This window comes from Penicillium canariense, assembly GCF_028826845.1.
Source record: "Penicillium canariense strain IBT 26290 chromosome Unknown utg000008l_segment0_segment0, whole genome shotgun sequence".
NCBI lineage: Eukaryota > Fungi > Ascomycota > Eurotiomycetes > Eurotiales > Aspergillaceae > Penicillium > Penicillium canariense.
The window spans coordinates 903,922-924,373 of record NW_026622735.1 but is presented as its reverse complement, the minus strand read 5'-3'; the positions used below and the strand labels follow the sequence as shown (position 1 = coordinate 924,373).

Genomic DNA, 20,452 nt, shown 5'->3' with positions numbered 1-20,452 from the left:
CACGTAGATGCAACCTTGGAATGCTCCGACAACCAAGAATCATCAGTCATCGCCAAACGAGTCATCACCCAGATCCACCTTGCCAATACTCCACACTTCCTTCTCATCATCAACCTCGTCATTCGACAAGCCCAATCCACCTTCACCGCCCTCGGCAGTCCGGCGTTCACGGGCCTGATTCGCAAGACGCATGGCAACGCGCTTGAAGTAGTCAGACATGCTCCGCTTGGGTCCAGGAGGCAGCGAGGCACCGGGGCCAGCCATATACTTGTCGAAAACCTCGCTGTCTGAGTCCACGACCGAGAAAATGGACAGGAAAGCGGCTTCGGAGGCCAGCTTCACGGGAATCACCAGATCGCGAACACCGGCGAAAATCGGTGGCGCGAGGAGAGCCAGGTGAGGACGGGTCAGCTCGGGATGCAGGCGGCTGACGGTACGAATGACAACGAGTGTCAAGCGGCGGGTATCGACCGGAGCTCCGGGCTGGATGACAGCGGCCAGGGCCTCGAAGATGGTCTTGTGTGTCTCGAAGCTGTGGTCGCCGTCATTGGACAGAAGGTACTTGCCAGCGGCAAGCACACTGTTGTCGGAAATGAAGGGATCCTTGTGCGTAATACCTTGGCAGATGGCGGCCGGGGTCTCGGCAGCAAAGTTCTCCATCAGAGTGGCAGAAGATTGCGCGAGAAGAGAATTGAGGCCAAGAACAGATGCGTGCGAAAAGTGTCCGGTAAGAATGCGGTTCTTAATCAGAGGGACCGCAGAAGTGGCGGGCAGGACCCTCACGAGAACACCAAGCAGTCGAGCATTGGTAATGGCGACGGCATCGGTCTCATCGCTGCTATCATCGTCAATCAAGCTGAGGATGGCAGTGCGGGATGCCTCGCTCATGTTAGCACCAGCCTTGCCAACGACCTCCTGGAGAGCTTTCATCATAGCATTCTTGACACCGATGTCGGTGGTCTTCGATCCTGTGATGAGTTCGGCAATAAGTGGATCGACTCTGGGAGTCAAAGTAATCAGAACACCAAGACCCTTGGCAGCACGGTTACGCAGGGTCTCGCTAGAAGTGTCAGCCAAACCACGGGCAAAGGTGCGCTGAAGTTGGGGAAGGAATGGCTTGACAGCCAGCGGGATCTTCTCCAGCAGCTTGTTAAGCGTGAAGAAAATGGCACCTATAGATCTCATGTTAATATCCTCGTACCAAACCAAAAAAAATTAAAGACCAGCAATGCGTCAACTTACACTTGATATCAACCGAACGCTCTGACACTACACGAATCAAAGGACCAGTGATCTGCGTGACAAAAGGCTTGAGCGAATCCGAGCCAGTTCTATCGATGACATCGCCGATGGCGAGAGCTGACTGAGTGCGCTGCTCGGCAGTTCCATTGAGCAGACCCTGCAAGAAGATCGGCAAGATGGCCATGATTCCCTTGGGCAGACTGAATCCAGGCAGATCCGCGCCAGCAACACCGACCTGGCGCAGGATCTGGCGAGTAGGAATAGACAACACCTCCATCTCCTCCTTGCGCAGATGGGATGTAAGTCCGCTGAGTGCAGTCCAGGCGGCCTTGACAACATTCTTGTCCCGGTCATCGAACGAAATCAGCAAGATGCGAATCAAGTCTTGATGGTAACGTGAGAAGTCGACATCGGCATCCGAGAAGAACTTGTTGAGGTGAAGGGCGGCCTTGCTGCGGCGGCGATGATCGTCGTGTTTGACAAGAGTCATCATCACGTTCATAGCAGCGTTCAGACCATCGTATTCATCCACAGATATCAACACAGTATCGAGAGCCGCCTCGAGCTCCAATCGGAGCTCCTCGTCGCTGGTCTCGATGATGCCGTCCATGAGAGCGTTGATGATGTTGGGCAGTCTCCGCGTCATGGAGGAACCAGCAACCTCGGCCAAGGAAGCCAAGGCCCTGGCGTTGAAAGCCGAGATAGGAGGCGTGAGCAACGTAGGGATGAGGTTGGGAAGAATGATGTTGGCACGGGTCTGCTCGGTGAGAAGGGTCAACAGAGCAGACAAGGCCTGCTCAGCCTCATCGTCATTCCTCAGAAGGTGGAGCAGGTGAGGCAGCACCTGGTCAACGACCTTCTTGCCCAGAATCTGCTGCAGGGCATCGAAGGCCTCAGCAGCGGCCTCTCGCACATCTTCATCGTTATCAACCAGAGCTACGCGAACGGTAGAAATGAGAATCTTCTCGTAATCCTCAAGAGCCTCAGGGGTGGCAGCAGTAATAAGCTCGCGCAGAGCAATACAGATACCCTGCTTGACGTCGACATCGGGGGAGCTCTGGAGACCCTCCTCAAGCAAGGGTAACAAGGTGGACAGCACCGATTCTCCGGCCTTCTTGATAAGATCGCCGAGAGCGTTGGAGGCAATGACCTTCTGCTCCATATTGGACGATCCAAGACGACGAATGATGAGATGGGACAGAGTAGGCACCATTTCCTTGAGGGTCTTCGGCGAGGCAACAAGAGCCTTCCACACACCCATGGCGGCACTCTTGACCGCACCCGAGGTATCGCAGCGGCAAATGAACAGGGCTGAAAGAACCTTGTTTCTCCGCTCTTCTCCCAGCACCTCGAGCAGGGACTGACCGGCCTGGGTCGCCTCCTCTTCTTCTTCCTCGGCCTCTGATTTACCAGTGATACCAGTAAGACTGAACAGGAGGTCTCCGACAAGCTCGACGGAGCTGAGACGGATGCGGTAGCTGTCGTCGGCCAAACCACGCTCCAGTTCTGGAAGCAGCAGATCGATAGCCTTTGTAGCAAAGTTCTTGACAAGCAGGCGACCAGCGCGGAGGGAGGTCTCACGGATCGACTCGATGTCATCAGCAAGACCAGCAAGAATGGGAGGGATGATCTTGCTGAGGTAGTTGGCGAAGCTGTTACCAAAGCAAGCCGGCAAGAAGATGAAGAGAGTCATGAAGCCCTCACGAACAGCAGCCTTGGAGCTAGACACGTTCTGAAGGATGGTAGGCAGAGTCTCCTCGAGTCTCGTAGTACCCAGACCCGCAAGCACCTCTGATAGAGCCTGAGCAGATCCCAGTCGGTCGCCAGCGCCGGTGTCCGACTTGAGTGTTGACATGAGGTTGGGAATAAGGTCGGGCAGAGCATCCTCTCCAAGCTTCTCGATAAGCGAGCCCAGAGCCTTGGAAGCGGTGGCTCGTGTAGTCGGGACAGGGTCAACGATCGCCAGGTTGAGACCAGCGACGATGATCGGCAAGTGCGCGATGAGGTCCTTCCGCTCAGTGAGATGGGCCAAGCTGCCGATGATCTGTGCCGATTTCCGCTTGGTGGCGGAGCGGTCGCCAAGACCACGCTCAAGGATACGCACAACCAGGGCCAGCGAGGGGGCATCCAGATAGTGCACGAAGGATACCTTGATGAGAGAATCCAGAGCTTCATCTGTGTACTTAGTCGGATCGCTGAGGGCCTTCAGAAGCACATTAACAAGGCTCTTGACTTCAGGGTTGCTGATGACCTCTCCGAATCGCTGAAGACTGCGATTGGCAGCATTGCGTACTTCCTTGTGGGTATCATTGAGGACAATAGTGAGAGGGGGAATAATATCGGGCAGACTGGCAGCAAGTTGTTGCGGGTCAAGGTAGGCCATGGCACCCAGAAGATCGCAAGCTCCCTTCTGACTGCGCCATTGTGTATCGTCCAAGCCATCAAGCAGTGTGGGGAGGATCTTCTTGACACCATACGAGCTAAGATTTTGGAAGCAGGCCTTGGATGCATCCAGGCATGCATCACGAACATCAATGCTGGGATCACCGAAGCCACCAAGCAATTGAGGAACAATCTGAATGGCATAGGGCTCGAAAGTGCGCCCAAGTACAAAGGCAAACAGCTCATAAGCCAGCAAAGCGCCCTGACGCTGATGCTGCTCCCTTTTGTTCTCGGTAGCCTCCTTGAGCACGCTCATGATGCGGAATTCACGTAGCGTCGAGATACCCTTACCGCTGACGATACCAGCCAGACCATAGGCGGCACCACGCTGAGTAGCGTAGTTTTTGACATTCAGCAGCGAGTCGAGCATTTCTTGCACATAATCTGCAGTCTTGGGGCCTAACAACCTGATCAATGGCGGCAAGCACTCGGACACAGCGGATTGAACAGTCTCGGAGGGAGTAGGCAGAGTTGCAAGAAGCTTCTTGACAACTGTCTGCAAGCGAGGATCATTGGCCTTCAAGTGGCGGGCCAGCGATCCATAAAGCACGACAACTGCCTCGTTCAACAGGTCGGAGCTCTGGGTCGCCTTGTCCGACGTCTCTAGAGTGGTCTCAAGAAGCTTCATAAGTTCCTCGACCTTTTGCTGTCCCCGCTGGGCAATCACAGATTTACCACTCTCCGCCATTTGGCTACGCACGGAAGAGTTCTTATCGATGAGAGGACCGCGCTCAATCAGGAATTGCAAGAAGCTGATGATCTGGTCGCCCTCAAAAAGGTTTGTCATGGCGTTGAAAGCCAGCGCGATACCACTTCGGCTCACCCAGTTGTCTGTGTTGTCCATCTTCTTCGGCATGCCGTAAGCATCCTTTTCGGGCGCCTTGGGCTTGACCTCTTCCGCGTATTTAGCCTGAAGCTCAGACAGGATTCCAACAAATTTGCTCCTGTCGTGTTCAATGGCATGGGCCAGTGCACGAGCAGCAGCTCCGCGGAGCTGGCTGTCCTCGGAGTCCAAGTACTTCATGATCTTGGAGAAGGCGGTGTCGTCCACTTCTAAGGCGTTCTCTTCCCAGATGCCCTCGGCAAGCTCTGCATTCTCCTCAACTTGGTCGTGGCAGCCCAGCCAGATGTGTTCCGAGAAGTCAAGGTCCGTGAGATCGATTTCAGCATCGATGACTTGGAGCACAGAAGTCCGAACGGAAGAATCGGGAACAATGGTGCCTTGCAGAAGGGTCTCGAGCTCCTCGCTGGTGATGTTGGGGGAAATGCATCGGCAGAAATCGAATAGGGTATCCTTGATCAGCTTGTAATGCTGAGTATATCTCTGCATACCGGAAAGAAGCTGGCGAAGGACTTCAACGCGAGGAAGGCGGGCGTCTGTGAAAGAGCTGGTGTGGAACGACAGGAACTCAATAGCAAGCAATACCTGCTCACCTTCCTGATCGCCCTTGACCTCCTCGATTCCGTTTTGTCTCAGGATCAGGAAGATCAAGGGCAGAATGTAAGAAAGAGACGGGGTATCCAGGGGCCGCTGCTCGGAAGCAAAGCGCAGTCGGTACAGAATTCTTGTCACGAGTTGACCAAGGTGCTCGGATTCCATCTCCGCTGGCAGGTTGGTTCTGCCAATAGCACGTAGTGTTGCAACGCCCACGAACGTCCGGGTGTTGCCCAGGCGGGAAGATAACTTGTTAGAGCAGGCAATGTACGCCTTGGATACAGCATCGCCAACAAAAAGTCCCGCGCCGGCCCGAGCAAGGGAGAGCAAGCAGCTAACAGCCTCGTTAATCCATCCTTCAGCATCGTTGGCGGGGCCAGCGGCAAGACCCCGAACCAGGCCAGCTCCTCGTTCAATTCGTTTAACTTCCTGCAGAACCTCCTCACGAATCCTAGCTTCCTTGGCAAGTTGGGCATTGACCTTGGACTGTTCCTCAGCAGAAAGTTTCTTTTGCTTTTGGCCCTTCTTCTCGGCCAGTTGAGCTCTTAGCTCCTCCTCCCACTTCAGAGTGTCGTAGTCCTTGGTGTTCTTGTCAAAAGCAGGCTGCTTGGACTTGCTGCTCAACACGTCGATAAACGCAGTCCCCTCGGGGGTACGAGAAATGGCAGCATCAGTCGCAGTAAACTTGGAAAGTCGAGCACCATCCAGGTCCTTCTTAATCTGATCAACGAGGCGGGGAATCATGACATCGGGAGCCACGAACGCAAGGTCACCTGCTGCGCTCCAGACTGCGGAGTTGACTTCAGGTACGATCGACTGCACAGGGTCTGTATTGACACGGACCAATTGCTCGATACATTCGGCGGGGTGAGCACGAACCAGATTTCCTGGGTCGGCACCCGCCCTCAAGCACAGGTCAATCCATGAGCAGTTCGGGATCATCTCTGGCCGGCTGAGAACAATCATATTGATGAGCTGAGTTTCGATATCTGAAGAAGCAATGCCAAATGCTTCTCTGGCCTTGGATGAAGGGCACAGAGCCTTCAAGACCAGATGAAGCAGACGCTCACCATTAGGTCCAGCCGACACAGCAGCTGAGTCTTTCTCGGCTGTTCGGAAGGAATAGAGCCAAGACCAGAGGGCGTTGATAAGAACACGGCCGATAGATGCCGCATCCTTGAGATAAACCGCTGACAAGGATTCAACGGCATTTTCTCGGAGGCTTGTGGCCATTAATGGTCCAGTAATAGCATAAATAAAGGATTGAGCCCAAGCGGTCTTAGCTGCATCCTCAGCTTCCGTATACTTAGATCCGGAGGTTACGGCAGCCAGGGCCCGGACCAGCCACTGAGTCTCAAGCGAGGATGTCACTTTCGAGTAAGCCTTTGGGTTGAGGAGGAACGAGGGCTTCGCGCCCATGGTCATGGCTTGTGAGACCTTCTCTTCCCAGGTAGATTTTTCCGACCCTTGGATATCCGAAACTCGTTGGAACAAGGCCAGGAAAATGTATGCAGAAGACAAAGCGCCGCTTTGAGCCGAAGGAAGCGGGTTCGAAGCGACCTCTGCAAACATGTCCTTCATCTTTGCAAGGAACTTGGTGACGAATGGCTCGATCTCGGCAGTCTTCAGAGAAGCAATATCGGATTTCCAGAGCACCTCTGCCACGTTGAGTTGCCAGATCTTTCGGAATGGCACACGTTTGTCGGAAATACCCTTAACGATCACGTTAACAACATCATCGCTGACCTTAAGGGACGACCTGATAAGGAAAGCAAGGTGCTTGCCAAAAGATTTCAGCTCCTCCTCCAAGGCAGCTTCATTGGACTCCCGTGTAAAGACGGGGCCGAATCCCTGGACAATCTCTTTTGAGACATCCGCGGACGACGGAATGGAAGAAATCACTTGAGCGTAGGCGACGCGATGCTCGGGGGCAGTGATTTTCTGTGTTTTCAAGGGACCGACGATCTCACTTGTGATCTTCAGGACCAGTGCATCCGTTTTACACCGCGTGAGCAATGACCTGAAAGAGTCAGCAGCCCCTTGTCGGATTGTCGCATTGTTTGACTTCATGCTAGAGAGGAGGTGCTTCGAAAGGCGAGACTGGACCACCTCGGAGAGGTCAATATCCTCTGGCAACGAGGCACAGAGTGGTGGGATAACGCCATTCAGGATAACCTCCGGTGCTCTGAGCATAGACTTCTCCATCGGTGGCACCAATTCGGTAGTCACATCCTCTGCTGTGACAAATGAAGTGAAGAAATCCGACAATCCATTGGCCACATGAGCAGGCACTACAGACTTAGAGCTCACGATCTCCTTGACGTAGTAGGCCAGGATGGCTTTCTTGGATTCCTCAAGGGTGGGCTTTCGGGCAGGAAGTCGTGCACACACTCCAGAAATGACACCCAGGAGCAGCGCATTCTTATTGCCGGTCGCCGCGTCGGTAGTCAAACAGCTGACTGACTGGCGCACAGCGTCCTCACCCCATGTCTGGCATGAGAAGGCCGCACGCAGGGCACGTCTTGTAACCCGGAGAGCCGATTCACTTACTGAGACCTTGGGGGTGTGGGCGAAGCAGTTCTCTAGAGCCTTGGCATTTACCGCAATCAGGTCCAGCACAATTGCCAATGGTGTGGCCGAGTCCTCGCTAACCTGCTGCAAGAGAATGCAGCACCACTCCAGCAAGACAAGGCCGGATGTCGAGGCCAGACCTGGCTTGGCAGCCTCTATCTTGAGTTTCTCAGTGAGATATTTGAGGTGTTCCACCGCGTTCGGGGTTCGGAGGAGGGAGCGGAGACATTGTTGGACGGCCTGTCGTGATGTTCGGTCGATATAGAGAGGATAGGTCTGGAAGAGTAGCGCTAGGATGTCATACTGGGATTCCGGAGATAGTTCGGTCCCTATATATTATGACAGTAAGTGTCTGGCGCTCTCTCATGTTGGAAGGGCCGAGGGTCAAGATTTACCGCTCCTGTCGCGAAGTTCTTGCAGGGCCCGGAGCCTGCGCGAGGTCGAACTCGAGAAGAGGGCGACCCGCAGGGCATCCAGATCCCCAGCCTTGACCTGGTCCCATGGAATTGGATCCATGATCGGAGGTCAATACAGGGGAAGGGAGAGAAAAGGGAGGGTGGAGGGAGGGTGGGTGGGAGCGAGTGAATTGGTGGTGAAGTGGGCTGGGACGATCGAATGCTGTCATAAGAGTTTTGTGTGGGGGGGGGGAAGCTGCATTCTCCGCCGCTCAACCAGCCATGTCCGCTTCTTGTTTCTCCAACTTCCACCACGACCCTTGTAAGTCTAACCTGATCTTATTGCTTTATCTTGCACATCGTGATCACTAAATCTGTGGCACACCGTGCTTTTGCAGAAACGCCCTCCTACCATGCCACCGAACAATAAAAAAAGAAGAAGCCCGCGTCCAACCCGGCCCGAGGCTTCGCAACAGTCTCCATACCCTCAAAGCCCAAACCAGAAATTATAGCAGATACTCCATCGACCACTGCTGGCGATTCCAGAAGCACTCCCCAAAACGAGCCACAAGACCCCCGCGCCGAAGACCGCCCCGCAGGTGCAACGAGTGCAAGTGCGCCTGAGGCCGGTCCCTCATTACAGAACTATTCACCGGAGGAACTCGAAAAGCATTTGGAGGAGGCTGAGCTCCAGATCCTGGTTGATAAATACGCGGCGAAGTGCAGGAGTGATGCGGTGCGCCAAGCCACCAAGCTGGAAACCGAAAGGCGGGTCCTTCGCCAGCAATCAGTGTCATTGAGTCTGCTTGAATGGCTGCCGACCGATATCCAAAACAAAATTCTGGAATTGGCGGTCGCCGAAGAGCATGACTATTTGACGTCGAGTGCTAAGGGCATTGGCGCAAAGCAGGCAGGCTCTGAGGAGGAGCTGTATGGGAAGCTCTGGACACTGAAAGAAACCCTCCTCAAGCTTGGATTCTCGGTGGAGCGTACAGAAGAGGCACTGAAACATGTCCTCACATGGTTTGCGGGCAATCCCGTCAACGCCGGCCGTGATGTCGTATGGAATTTGGACGAGGCGCTGGAATGGCTGGCAATGCATAATGACTCGAAGGACCTTCCACCATATACGCAAACAAACTCCCGTCCACAAAAAGATGCGGATCTTGTCACTTCGTGGATGACCGGTAATCCCATGGCTTTGGTGAAACCACATAAATGAAAAGCGCTGACCCTCACCAGACTCGGCGCCGTCAAGGTCTTCAACCCCCAAATCTCAGAATGAACATAAACAGGGAAAGCCCAAGGCAGACTGGAAGGCTGCGAAGGTTGCGCCTCCTGTGTCTTATGACTCGGATAGCTCGATTGATCCTGACACCATGGTTCCAGAGTGGTTGGAATTGCAAACCAAGCTCTATAGTCTTCAACCCGACCTGTTTGATCGTCCAGGCAGGGGTAAAAAGGGCCGTGGGGGTGCTACAGAGCAGTCGGATGACCCTGAAGTGGCCAAATTGCAGCACAAGATTACTAAGATTGAACGGGATGTGCTGTTTGAGCGCCACGAAGCTGAATTCATCTGGAAGGGGAAGCTTGACGAACTCAGGAAGGATGCAACGTTCATGCGTCGCCCGGTAGAGCGAAAGAAGCAGGCCCAACCTTCGGAAGAACCAGCAAAGGAGGCGACAAATAATCCACCACCTGACGCAGACGTTTTGCCGGTGGATGAAATGGAGGATGATGCTGCAGGCCTTCTTGGGGACATGTTCCAGGCCGAACCTGACGATGGGTCCATCCTAGGACTGCCCCCTCCCGTGATGGAAGCCAACGTCACCATCAGAGACTTTGGGAAAACCACTGGTTTAAGCCCACGAAGAGTTCTGGAAGAGACCTGCAAAGCAAGAGACTCGGGATGCAAGGTTGTCTACCAAGACATTTCATCTTCAAGCCACCAAAATAGAAAAGCCCTCGAAGTGCGATGGTCCAAACCACAAGAGACCCCATTCCCCCTGGTTGTTGACTTGGTCACACACAAGTCAAATGCCTTTGCAACATTCGTTTCAATGGATGCTCTTGTGACACCAAACCAGCAGCAGGCTGAAGGATATGTTTCAACCCTTGCGCTTTTCATCTTGTTCCCTCAAAACTCCAAAGAAGGCAAAGCCTATCTGCGGATACCAGGTGTCTGGCGGGATCTTTGGACCGAATTCTCCAACCTGAAAAAGACCCAGGAAGATGAAATCGACAAAGGGACGATCAAAGATCTGAAGCGCTTGGTAGAAGAGAACCGAGGCACCTTCGAGGATGACGTCGTGCTTTTGGACAATTTCCGGAAAAGAAACGGCACAGCAAGCAAGCCGGGCAGTCCTTTGAAAGGACCTGCTCGGGGCGACTATCTTGGCCAAAATGAGCAGCTGCCCGGCATCTGGGAGGCCAAAGCGTCCACCCCGGCTTTCCATCGCATGATGCAGGGCCGAATGACCCTCCCCATCTGGAATTTCAAGGACGATATTCTGAGCACTTTGAATACACACCAGGCCCTCATTATTTGCAGTGAGACCGGTAGTGGAAAGAGTACGCAGATTCCATCCTATATCCTGGAGCATGAGATGCTTCACGGCCGGCCCTGCAAGATCTACGTGACGGAGCCCCGGCGTATTTCTGCGATCTCTTTGGCCCGACGTGTCAGCGAGGAACTTGGAGAAAGCAAGAATGATGTCGGGACTCCACGATCACTGATAGGTTTTGCTGTGAGGCTGGAAAGTAAGATCAGCTCAGCCACCCGCCTAGTATATGCGTATGTGATATTTCCTTGATCCCTTCATCTACCCTACGAAGCTTTACTAATCTGACACAGCACCACTGGTGTGGTGGTGCGAATGCTTGAGCGGCCTGATGACTTCCAGGACATCACCCACGTTGTCCTGGACGAGGTTCATGAGCGAACAATCGACAGCGATTTCCTTCTAGTTGTCCTCCGCAGACTGATGCAGAAGCGTCCAGATCTGAAGCTCATTCTCATGTCTGCAACTGTGGATGCGCAACGCTTCTCTACTTACCTCGGCGGGGTTCCGGTTTTGAATATCCCGGGCCGGACGTTCCCAGTGGAAATAAAGTACCTCGAGGATGCGGTTGAGATGACAAACTACCGTTTGTCTGAGGACGAGTCGAACACTTCCATCGATGACGATCCGGATGAGATCTCCGATAACGTGGGCGACAATGCCGGAGGGCTGCAGGCTAGCCTTGACGGCTACTCCAAACAGACCAAAGAGACTATTCTCAAGTTTGACGAGTATCGCATGGACTACCAGCTTATCAGAAAGTTGCTCCTGAAGATCGCCACTGCCCCTGAGCTGGAGCATTACAGCAAAGCAATCCTGGTCTTCATGCCCGGCCTAGCAGAAATTCGCCGCTTGAACGACGAGATTCTCTCCGAGCCATCTTTCCAAAGAGGGTGGATTGTGCACGCACTCCACTCTTCGATCGCCAGCGAAGACCAAGAGAAGGCATTCGTCGTGCCCCCAGAAGGCTTCAAAAAGATCGTTATCGCCACCAACATTGCAGAAACCGGTATCACCATCCCGGACATTACGGCGGTGGTAGACGCAGGAAAAGAAAAGATGATGCGCTTTGATGAACGACGACAACTATCCCGCCTCATCGAGTCGTTCATTTCGCGCGCCAACGCCAAACAGCGTCGTGGTCGAGCTGGTCGTGTCCAGAATGGCATCTGCTTCCACCTGTTCACGAAACATCGCCACGACCAACTGCTAGCCGAACAGCAGACTCCGGAGATGCTCCGCTTGTCCCTGCAGGACCTCGTGCTACGAGTCAAGATCTGTAAATTGGGAGAGGTGGAGCAGACGCTCAGCGAGGCGCTGGATCCGCCGTCATCTAAGAACATCCGGCGTGCAATTGATTCTCTGAAGGAAGTCAAGGCACTCACAAGCAATGAAAGCCTGACCCCATTGGGATCACAGCTGGCCAAGCTGCCGTTGGATGTCTTCCTTGGCAAGTTGATCATTCACGGAGCGTTCTTCAAGTGTTTGGATGCGGCTGTTAGCATTGCTGCCATTCTGTCTTCCAAGTCTCCTTTCGTGAACACCATGGGCTCCAACTCGCAGCGTGACGCGGCTCGAAACTCCTTCCAGAGAGGTCTGTGCCAACCATTCCCTTGTGCATTATCTGATACCACTAACACACATTCTAGGCGACTCGGATCTCTTGACTGTATATAATGCCTACTGCGGCTGGAAGCGCGCGAGGAGCACGCCAGGCTCTAACGAATTCTCCTTCTGTCGGAAGAACTTCCTCAGTCCGCAGACGCTCCTCAGCATCGAAGATGTCAAGATGCAGCTGGTTGTCTCGATCGCCGACGCGGGACTCCTCACCCTTGACGGAGCCCAGAAGGCCGCTCTAAACAAGTAGGTGGCTTGCTCTTTGTATCTCACGCTGTGCCACTCAGGCATGCTAATTATTTACAGAGCACGCTCAACGAACCGGAACCGCCAATTGTTCAATATCCCGGAGCAACACGACCTCAACAGCGCCAATGACGTTGTCATCAACTCGGTCGTTGCCTGGAGCTTCTACCCCAAACTTATCACCCGCGAGGGCAAGGGCTGGCGCAACGTCGCGAACAACCAGGCCGTCACGCTGCATCCGACATCCATCAACAAACATGCCGACCCGGCCGTCAAGTGGCTCTCGTATTATCATATTATGCAGGCGCGAAACCGTAATCTCAACGCACATGATACGAGTGCGGTGGACGATTTCGCGATTGCGTTGCTCTGTGGAGAGGCCGAGTTCAAGGTAAGAGAGATTTACCATCCCCCACTACTTCACCACTTTGCCTCTCTCTTCTCTTTTCCACTTCATTATCTCTTTCTATTTCCTTCTTATTCAACTTGGTTCCCCCTGCCCAAGAATTCTCAATTAACCGGTCATCCTTTCACCAGCTCTACTCCGGCGTGATTACCATCGACGCCAACCGCATCCGCTTCGCAACGCATACCTGGAAGTCCATGCTGGCTCTCAAAACCCTCAACTCCCGCCTGCGGGACCTGCTCGCGTCCATCTTCCGCAATCCTCACAAACCGCTGTCCTACAAGCAACAGCAGTGGCTGGAAATTTGGCAGCAGATCTTTACTCTCGCAGGGAAGAAGTAAAGCAGAAAGAAAGGAGACCACGCAGAACAAAATCTCTGCTATGGTTTCTTCGCCGTTGATTTGGCTTTTGCCTGTTGATTATACTTTGTGGCTTCCAATCTGTAGGTCATCTTCTTGTGAATAACCGTGTACGGGACCTGGCAAGATATGATCGGGACATAGGGACTCTAGACGGGACGGGTTATGATAGACGTGACATGATTTGAGTCTGGACATAGACGGATATAGAGGGCGGCTTTGGAATGGGTATACCCTGGGATATATAAGTCATGAATGGGATCGGATATAGAGAAAAATGCAGTTTGATAGACTAGTCCTGCTTGACTTGGGGCAAGCTCGATGTCTTGCATGTTTGCTGCGTTTTGGATTAGTTGAACTCGACGAGTGGTAGATAGGTAAGCGTGATTGCTTGCTTGGATGGATGTGTGTTAGCTGGAGGGATGCGAGTATCCAAGGTGCTTGATATATATCACACCGGGCATGACACATTGTAGATGACTTGGTGTAGACCACCTCTCTCTTCCTCTATATATATAAACTTGGAAAGACTTCAGTATACTGTCCAAGGTTCGTCAAGATAGAATTAGGCTTGGCTACAGGTAGGCATCACAACATGTACTTCAATCACGCCTGAGCGGAACGTGCATGCTTCTAAGGTGGATGAATATGACGAACAGGCACTACCCTGATCTATACCTGCAACGGCCAGCCCAAGACCACCAAACCAACACCTGACCAACCGCAACAAAATCCTCGGTTGCAGGTCGCATACCACCGTACCCTTTCGTCCCATCATCTACGTGAGTCCCTTTTTGACTCCATTTTTTTGATCTCCGACTCGACCGGAAACCCGCCTCGCACGAGGTTGTATCTGCCAGGCACAAGCAGATCACCGGCACACACACCTTCCAGAAGCCCCGGCCCCAAACCACGCCTCTCTCTGCACAGCTCGTAACTCTGTACTCGGTCCCTGAGATGCACTGAACGGCATTGGCACCTACCCGCTGCGCGCAGACAGATGCATTCTCTCCCGCCATCCATCGATGGGACGAGACACCCGCCAAGGCAGGCCCCTGGCTGGACACCGCACGCACGGCGCACAGAGCTGGACAAGCTCAGTGGGTAGCCAAGCTTGAAATTACCATCGCTCTTGTCCTGGATTCCCCGTGCCCCGGGCCCCGTGCCCCCGGTCCCTCGAGGAACAGTGGGTACTGGCCTGCGAGCAATGCACACCGACGCACCATCAATGCAAGCAGATCTCAAACCCCTCGCCGTCCAAAGTCACGATGCGCATGCGTATCAAGGGGAAGGGGGTAGGTAGGGCCTGTCCTTGGGCTTGGAGTGGGAATTGTAAGTGGGAAGGCCGGAACTCGCAGAACCCAATCACCCTCGTCTGGACTAGACCAGCATCGACAGCGACAGCTACAGCTACAGCTACAGCAAGATCTACGATCTCAAACCCAACAATGCCGCGCCACGCCATCCCTAGATCCGATCCGACCCACGAACAGATCTAGAACCAGGAAACCCCGCGAGACGAGCTCTTCCCCTACTCCCCGAATGGAACCCAGCGACACCTGAAACCAGCGGTGAGCCACCGCTCAACTACCCCAGCTTCGACACCGACCCCCTCCAGACACGTCCCAGGGCCTCGCCTCGTCTGCGCCCGCGCCTCTGACCACCCAGATATGCATGTGGGAGGGGACAGGCAAGCTTCGAGAATGTGGCGCCGAGGCCCACGCGCGGGGTGCCGGAGGATGAGGCGTGTGTCGGGGAGGTCCTGTCCGTGGCTGCTGTCTCCAGTCTCCAGTCTCCAGTCTCCAGACTCTGTCCTCTCTCCGGAATACTCTTTTCAGTCTGTCTGCAGCCCATCTGCAGTGTGCGGCCGGCACATCGCTCGATCGGCTGGGGAAAGAATGACCGCAAATTCACGGCGTGGCCAGTGCACGGTCCGGCCGAGCAGGGTGTCTGAAAAGAGACGGTGAGGCAGGATCGTGCAGGGCCGACGCAGCGGGTGAAGAAGCTCTGGCGTGCGCTGCAATCTCTGCACGGGGGAGGCGAGGGCGTTGGGGGGTTTACAGGGGGGATGTCGAGGGTACACCCCGTTCCACCCAGTACCCCTGGGTGTACTTCTCGATGTACTTCTCGATGTACCTCTAGATGTACCAGATATCAGGCATCACGGATGGGCCTGGGTTTGGTCTACGCCAGACCGAGTTAGGACCCAAGCTGGGCTCGAGGTACCTCCCCGTGGCATTAAATCGGGTTAGTTGATTAGCTTTTCACGATTGTTCTCATCAGTGCATGGGGGTTCGTCGGGCCACAGGGCAGACATCTCGTCCACCAGGCCCAAGCTGGGCTCGAACGCTGGTTCCGCCGGTGCTGTTCGGGGTCTTATCTTCGATCCCGTCGATCGCCAACCAATTCTCGGGCTGGTTTTAGCTGGATACTACGTTCGAGAATGATGCTGCTCGTCACTCATAACACATCTATGATGATGACGGGTCGCAAGAAGCGGGGGAAGGCGCGGATTTCAATTTCGTCCGGGAATACGGTTCTGATGCACCTTGGGGGGAGTACTTCGTTAGGATTGGGAGGAAAGATGGACCTTCTCCGTCTGAAGGCGCCCTGCGCACGTAGCCCGTCACGATTAGCAGGCGAATCCTCCCGGAATGACTATGATGGTAATGGGTTATGGCATCGAGTCTGAGTCTGTGGGAGCAGACTGGCAAGCGCTATCTTGACGAGGCGAAATTAGCGCGCTCCAGGCCGTCGCAATAACTGACTGAACTAGGGAGTCCACTAGAGGCAAATCCGTGAGCAGGAGGCCATGACCTCAGCGTGGGTGATCTCGCGACCCGTTTGCCCGCCCCATTGGGGTTTCTGGAAACCCCGAAAGTGACAGCATCAACCCAGGCTGAACGCTGAACTACGAATCGTTTTGCTGGCCCAGTTCACGAGTCAACACCGTACCAGAACCAGAAACAGAACCAGAACCAAAACAGAACCAGAGCTAAAACTAAAACTAAAACTGGCAAAATCCCCAACGGTGGCCGGCAGCTCCACGGTCAGACTTCCAAGAACCAAGAACCCCATGAGAGAATAGCCTGTTCCACGTCTGCACGCAAGGGGCCAACTGGCGGTGAAATCCACCACGATCTAGCCTGGCGGAGAGCGCGCCCGCTACGTGGTGCTGGCCACCGCCAGTCATTGTCCGGTCGGATCGTCGATCGGCGGGCGCCTGCAGCCGCCTGCAGTGACTCGGCCCTCGCACTGGCCAAGCGAGGCCCCACCCATGCTAGCCTAGCGTCGTTACACCTGGGGCCCGGGCCATTCTAAGATGGGGGGAAAGAGCAAGAGAGAGCGCGCGCGAGAGAGAGAGCTAGAGAGGCCGGGGCTTATGGATGGGGCGCGCTGACTGGACCCTCCTGGTTCGGGGCTGTGATTCGTGGGTGGGCTTTTGCCCGACGGGCCCAGAAAATGAATGATTCAGGCGAGGTCGTGCTCTCGCCAATCAGCGCAGGTACGAAATACGTTCCTCCGGGGCACTGGCCACGGCCACTGGGCCACTAGGCCACTGGGCCACTGGGCCACTGGTCACCTCCACGGTGATCGTGGATCCCGACATCTTGTCGAGCGCCAGCGTTACCACTGTCCGTCCTTTTGTCCATGCTCCGTGCTCCATGCTCCGTGCTCCGTCCGCGGAGAACGCTCCGGAGCGGGCATGGTCTGCTTTGGCGCCCGCGAGACACGGCGCTAGCGTGTGTATAGGCAAGATGAACGTGCAGTCGATCTTTCTTCCGGGACAATGCAATGCAAGGTTAAATTCGGGGTTGCACGGCCCCGGGCTCGACTCGCGCCCAGATCCTGGGCTGCGTGTGCGTGGTGTGTTGTCATTCGTGAGGTGGTGGTGTGGCGTGGGCGAGGATGACTTCCTTGTGGATGGAGGTTGGATGTGGTGACTTTTCTATAGGCGGGTGCTGAGCGGCGAAGCCATGGGAGACTATCTGCCCAATGACGGCCGAGAATGGATACATGACGTGCAGTACACATTAGAATAGTGTGAGGAAGGGAGTCTGGAGTATGGAGGGACCTCGGTATCCACCATCCACCCGTAGGTACTTACAGATACTCCGTGGTGAGTGGGCCGGGGAGACACGAGATCTCAAACGTATGCTGACCGGAGTCTCGATACGAATCGCACATCGCGCCCTCAGCCCGTTGGACCCGTGGTCGAGGTCGAGGTCAAGGTCAAGGTCAAGGTCACGTCTACTCCGAACACCCTAGTCAAGCCAGCGGACACCCTCGAAGGCATAACCCATTCGACTGCCATGGCCATGGCCATGGCCCAACATCCTTTCATGCGCCAGCTTCTGCCACGCCCGCACCCACCTCGTCTCTTCTCGGGCGAATCACCCGTCTGTACAACACATCCCCGACACTCTCGGGCCAGGGACCCCTGGCCACGAATCCCCGACTTCAATTCCTCTTCCGGTCCCTGTCCGACGCCATAGTCCTGCTGTCCCACCACCCCCCGCTCACCCCAGCACTAGGCAGAAGGCTGATCATGGCCTGACACGAGGAGTGGGCAGCAGACGGGGAAGAAGACGAAGAAGAAGAAGAGCAAAGGGGAAAGGAGACTTGACCCCGGTCCTCCAGCACATATTCCTATTTCAATATGAACGGGTGTATTCCTATTCCTAGTCCGGCGTCGATACTTCAGTGACGAGACACTCGCCTGCGCCATGGCGCGTAAGAAATATAATAAAAAGATACACCATGGCGCTAACCCTAGCCCTACAGGCCCCCGAGAGCCTGGGCCAACGGGCAGTCAATCTGGCGTGCTGCGCGTGATGTGCAATCGCCCCTTCTAGCGCCTGTGCTCGTCTTCTTTATGCTCGGCCTTTGCCTTCGTCATGGATGACTATGACTATGACTATGACTCTACTGGGTATATATGTGGAGCTATGCCTACGTCCATGAGCAAGCTTGCCGCAGGTCTGCACGGACTGGCGGACGGAGCTGGAGCTGGGGAGCACCCCAGGCTGCAGGGTAACTGGTCGCTGCAAGGTACGGGCGAACCCGTCGATCGACGGGCTCGTAATCGAATGGGATAAGAATAGAATCGTACGGAGTACACATGGGCAGAGTGGCGGCATCGAAGGGAGGAAGAACCGTCTGCACCACCATCATCATGCTCCGCTGATCGGAATCCTGCCAACGGTCCCGTTGAATCCTTCCGGGCAATGAGGAGCTGGACTCGACTCGGAAGGAACAGCCAACTGCTGTAGCGAGGGTAATTCAATTTCAAACCCCTTCAATTGCCTCACTGTCTTGACGAATCAGAGCGCAAGAACCATGGCGATTTCTCGCGCCCCCGCACCGCTGTGATCGTGTGTGATAGATAGATTGCTAATTGTATTCCTTCCTCCCCGACCCGCGCCGGTCCGCGACGATCTGTAGGACAGATCCATCTAGAAAACCAGACGGAGCCATGCGAGCCGAGGGACTAGTGTCATCTACGGACGTCGGCCAAGCCTCAGTTCCTTGCGTTCTTCACAATTCAACGGGCGCTCCAGCGGTTCGGATGGCCGGTTGATACATCACGTCCGGAGGTTTGTGGGGTTTCCCCCTTTGGGGCTCGGGGAATGCCCGAGGGAACTAACTACGGTGGTTGGTGACTTCGTCACGGATGGGGGTGGAGACGGAGAAGAACAAGAACAAGAGAAAGAAGAGAGAAAACAAAGGAACAAGGGCGTCGCGAAGACAGTGGAAGGGCGGAGCGCTGCAAAGCGGCAGCTGGGCTTAGCGCTGGCGGGCGCGATGGGGGTTGTGATTCCGAACTAAGCGCTAGCGGTGAAGACCGCTGTCGCAATCTCGGAGGACGTAGAACCAGGCCGATTTTGATGCCCTTCCGGGGCCTCCGACTAGCTCGCTCGCTAGCGCCCCTCTGCGGGTTGGGTCCGACATGAATCGGGGAACAGATGGGAAGGTGAGTGGAGGAGGTTGGGTCAGACAGGAAAAACGCAAGCCAGCCGTTCCTAGCGTCCTCCCGCCCAGCCCAGCCCAGCCCTCCTCTCTGCTCCGCTGGTGATTGGGCGGTCCCTGTTTCCGTCTGCTTTTTCTTCTTTCCGCTTTGACCAGGAGAGCCAGAGCCTGAGTCTTGCGGACTCTGTAGTGGAATAGTGGAAACACTCTCACTAACAGAGTTCGAAGCTTTGGCGAGGTCGAGACAGCCCTGGGACTGGTCGATTCGGGCGGATCCTTCGTCTGGTGGTCTTTGCGCGGCCCCATTTACCCGTCCAATCCACTGCCCCTCTCTGTTCTTTGTGACTTTTGACTTTTTCTTTTCTTTTCTTTGCCTCCCCCTACTGTACGCTGTATGCGCAGCGGGTATCGGGCCGTCGATAGCGAGCTGCGGGCAGGGATCTGGAGTCGCCCCGGGCTTTGAGGAAGTTAGTTTGCCCGCTAGCGTACCTGCTTGGACGGCCCCGTTGCAGCAGTTTGGGCTTTGTAGTGCCCTTTCATGCCCCATTGTCGAGCTCGACTTCTCTACCACGGAACATGGCCTGGTAGCGTTGAGGACTGGACGGGCCGAGGCTGGCTCGGGCCCGTTCTTGCACTGCAGAAGCGAGCTCGCCAGAGGTTCTCCACGATCGTTGCAGTCCCCCGTGCCTTCCCGAACGCTCTACGGAGTATTGCAATCCAGTCCCGTAGTTACGTAGTTCCGTAGTTGAGTCGTGCTAACCACCTATTCTAACCACTCACCGAATCCCCGTGACGAGTGAGCACCTCGGTCTGGCTGTCAAGCTCTCTTCACCCAAACAGGGTCTGTGGGTGGCTTGACGCCACTGTTGGGAACATAACCCGCCGGGGGAGGCGAATCGGTGCAATCCAGCAATCGCCCTCCTTGGAGGTAGAGGATGGCAAGACGGACAGAGTACAGAGGACAGACTTCGGAGGCGTACTGGCGCCCTCATCAGCCCTCATGGAAATATTGGCTTGCAAATTGATAGTCTGCCTCCTGGGATCATGACGGAGTCCCGAAAAAGAAAAGCGTCCGAGGGGGATCTCGGTGGAAACAGGGAATCCACGACGCGACATCTGCCCCCTGTCATCTCTGACATCTGTCAACCTTGTTCGCAGTCCGGACTATCGAGAGGATCCCCCCTTTCAGGTCGGGCCTCCTTGGGCTC

General features: G+C 55.0%; 4 protein-coding genes across 4 annotated transcripts; 3 read left to right on the top strand and 1 right to left on the bottom strand.

Annotated features, from left to right (window-relative positions):
* Positions 1 to 42: 42 nt before the first annotated feature.
* On the bottom strand, positions 43 to 8,206 carry N7482_010295 (putative translational activator; the record flags this gene model as incomplete). The annotated part of the gene is made up of 3 exons (XM_056692419.1): positions 43 to 1,172; positions 1,243 to 8,019; positions 8,086 to 8,206. The coding sequence occupies 3 exons, from the start codon at positions 8,204 to 8,206 to the stop codon at positions 43 to 45; spliced, it is 8,028 nt and encodes a 2,675-aa protein (XP_056538376.1).
* Positions 8,207 to 8,367: 161 nt separating this feature from the next.
* On the top strand, positions 8,368 to 13,256 carry N7482_010294 (putative ATP dependent RNA helicase; the record flags this gene model as incomplete). The annotated part of the gene is made up of 7 exons (XM_056692418.1): positions 8,368 to 8,407; positions 8,598 to 9,272; positions 9,328 to 10,879; positions 10,940 to 12,240; positions 12,296 to 12,509; positions 12,570 to 12,900; positions 13,047 to 13,256. The coding sequence occupies 7 exons, from the start codon at positions 8,368 to 8,370 to the stop codon at positions 13,254 to 13,256; spliced, it is 4,323 nt and encodes a 1,440-aa protein (XP_056538375.1).
* A 3,480-nt stretch (positions 13,257 to 16,736) lies between these two features.
* Positions 16,737 to 17,770, top strand: N7482_010293 (uncharacterized protein; the record flags this gene model as incomplete). The annotated part of the gene is made up of 3 exons (XM_056692417.1): positions 16,737 to 16,779; positions 16,830 to 17,134; positions 17,474 to 17,770. 3 exons carry the CDS (start codon positions 16,737 to 16,739, stop codon positions 17,768 to 17,770), a joined length of 645 nt encoding a protein of 214 aa, XP_056538374.1.
* A 402-nt stretch (positions 17,771 to 18,172) lies between these two features.
* N7482_010292 (uncharacterized protein) lies at positions 18,173 to 18,373 on the top strand (the record flags this gene model as incomplete). The annotated part of the gene is made up of 1 exon (XM_056692416.1): positions 18,173 to 18,373. The coding sequence occupies one exon, from the start codon at positions 18,173 to 18,175 to the stop codon at positions 18,371 to 18,373; it is 201 nt and encodes a 66-aa protein (XP_056538373.1).
* Positions 18,374 to 20,452: the final 2,079 nt, after the last annotated feature.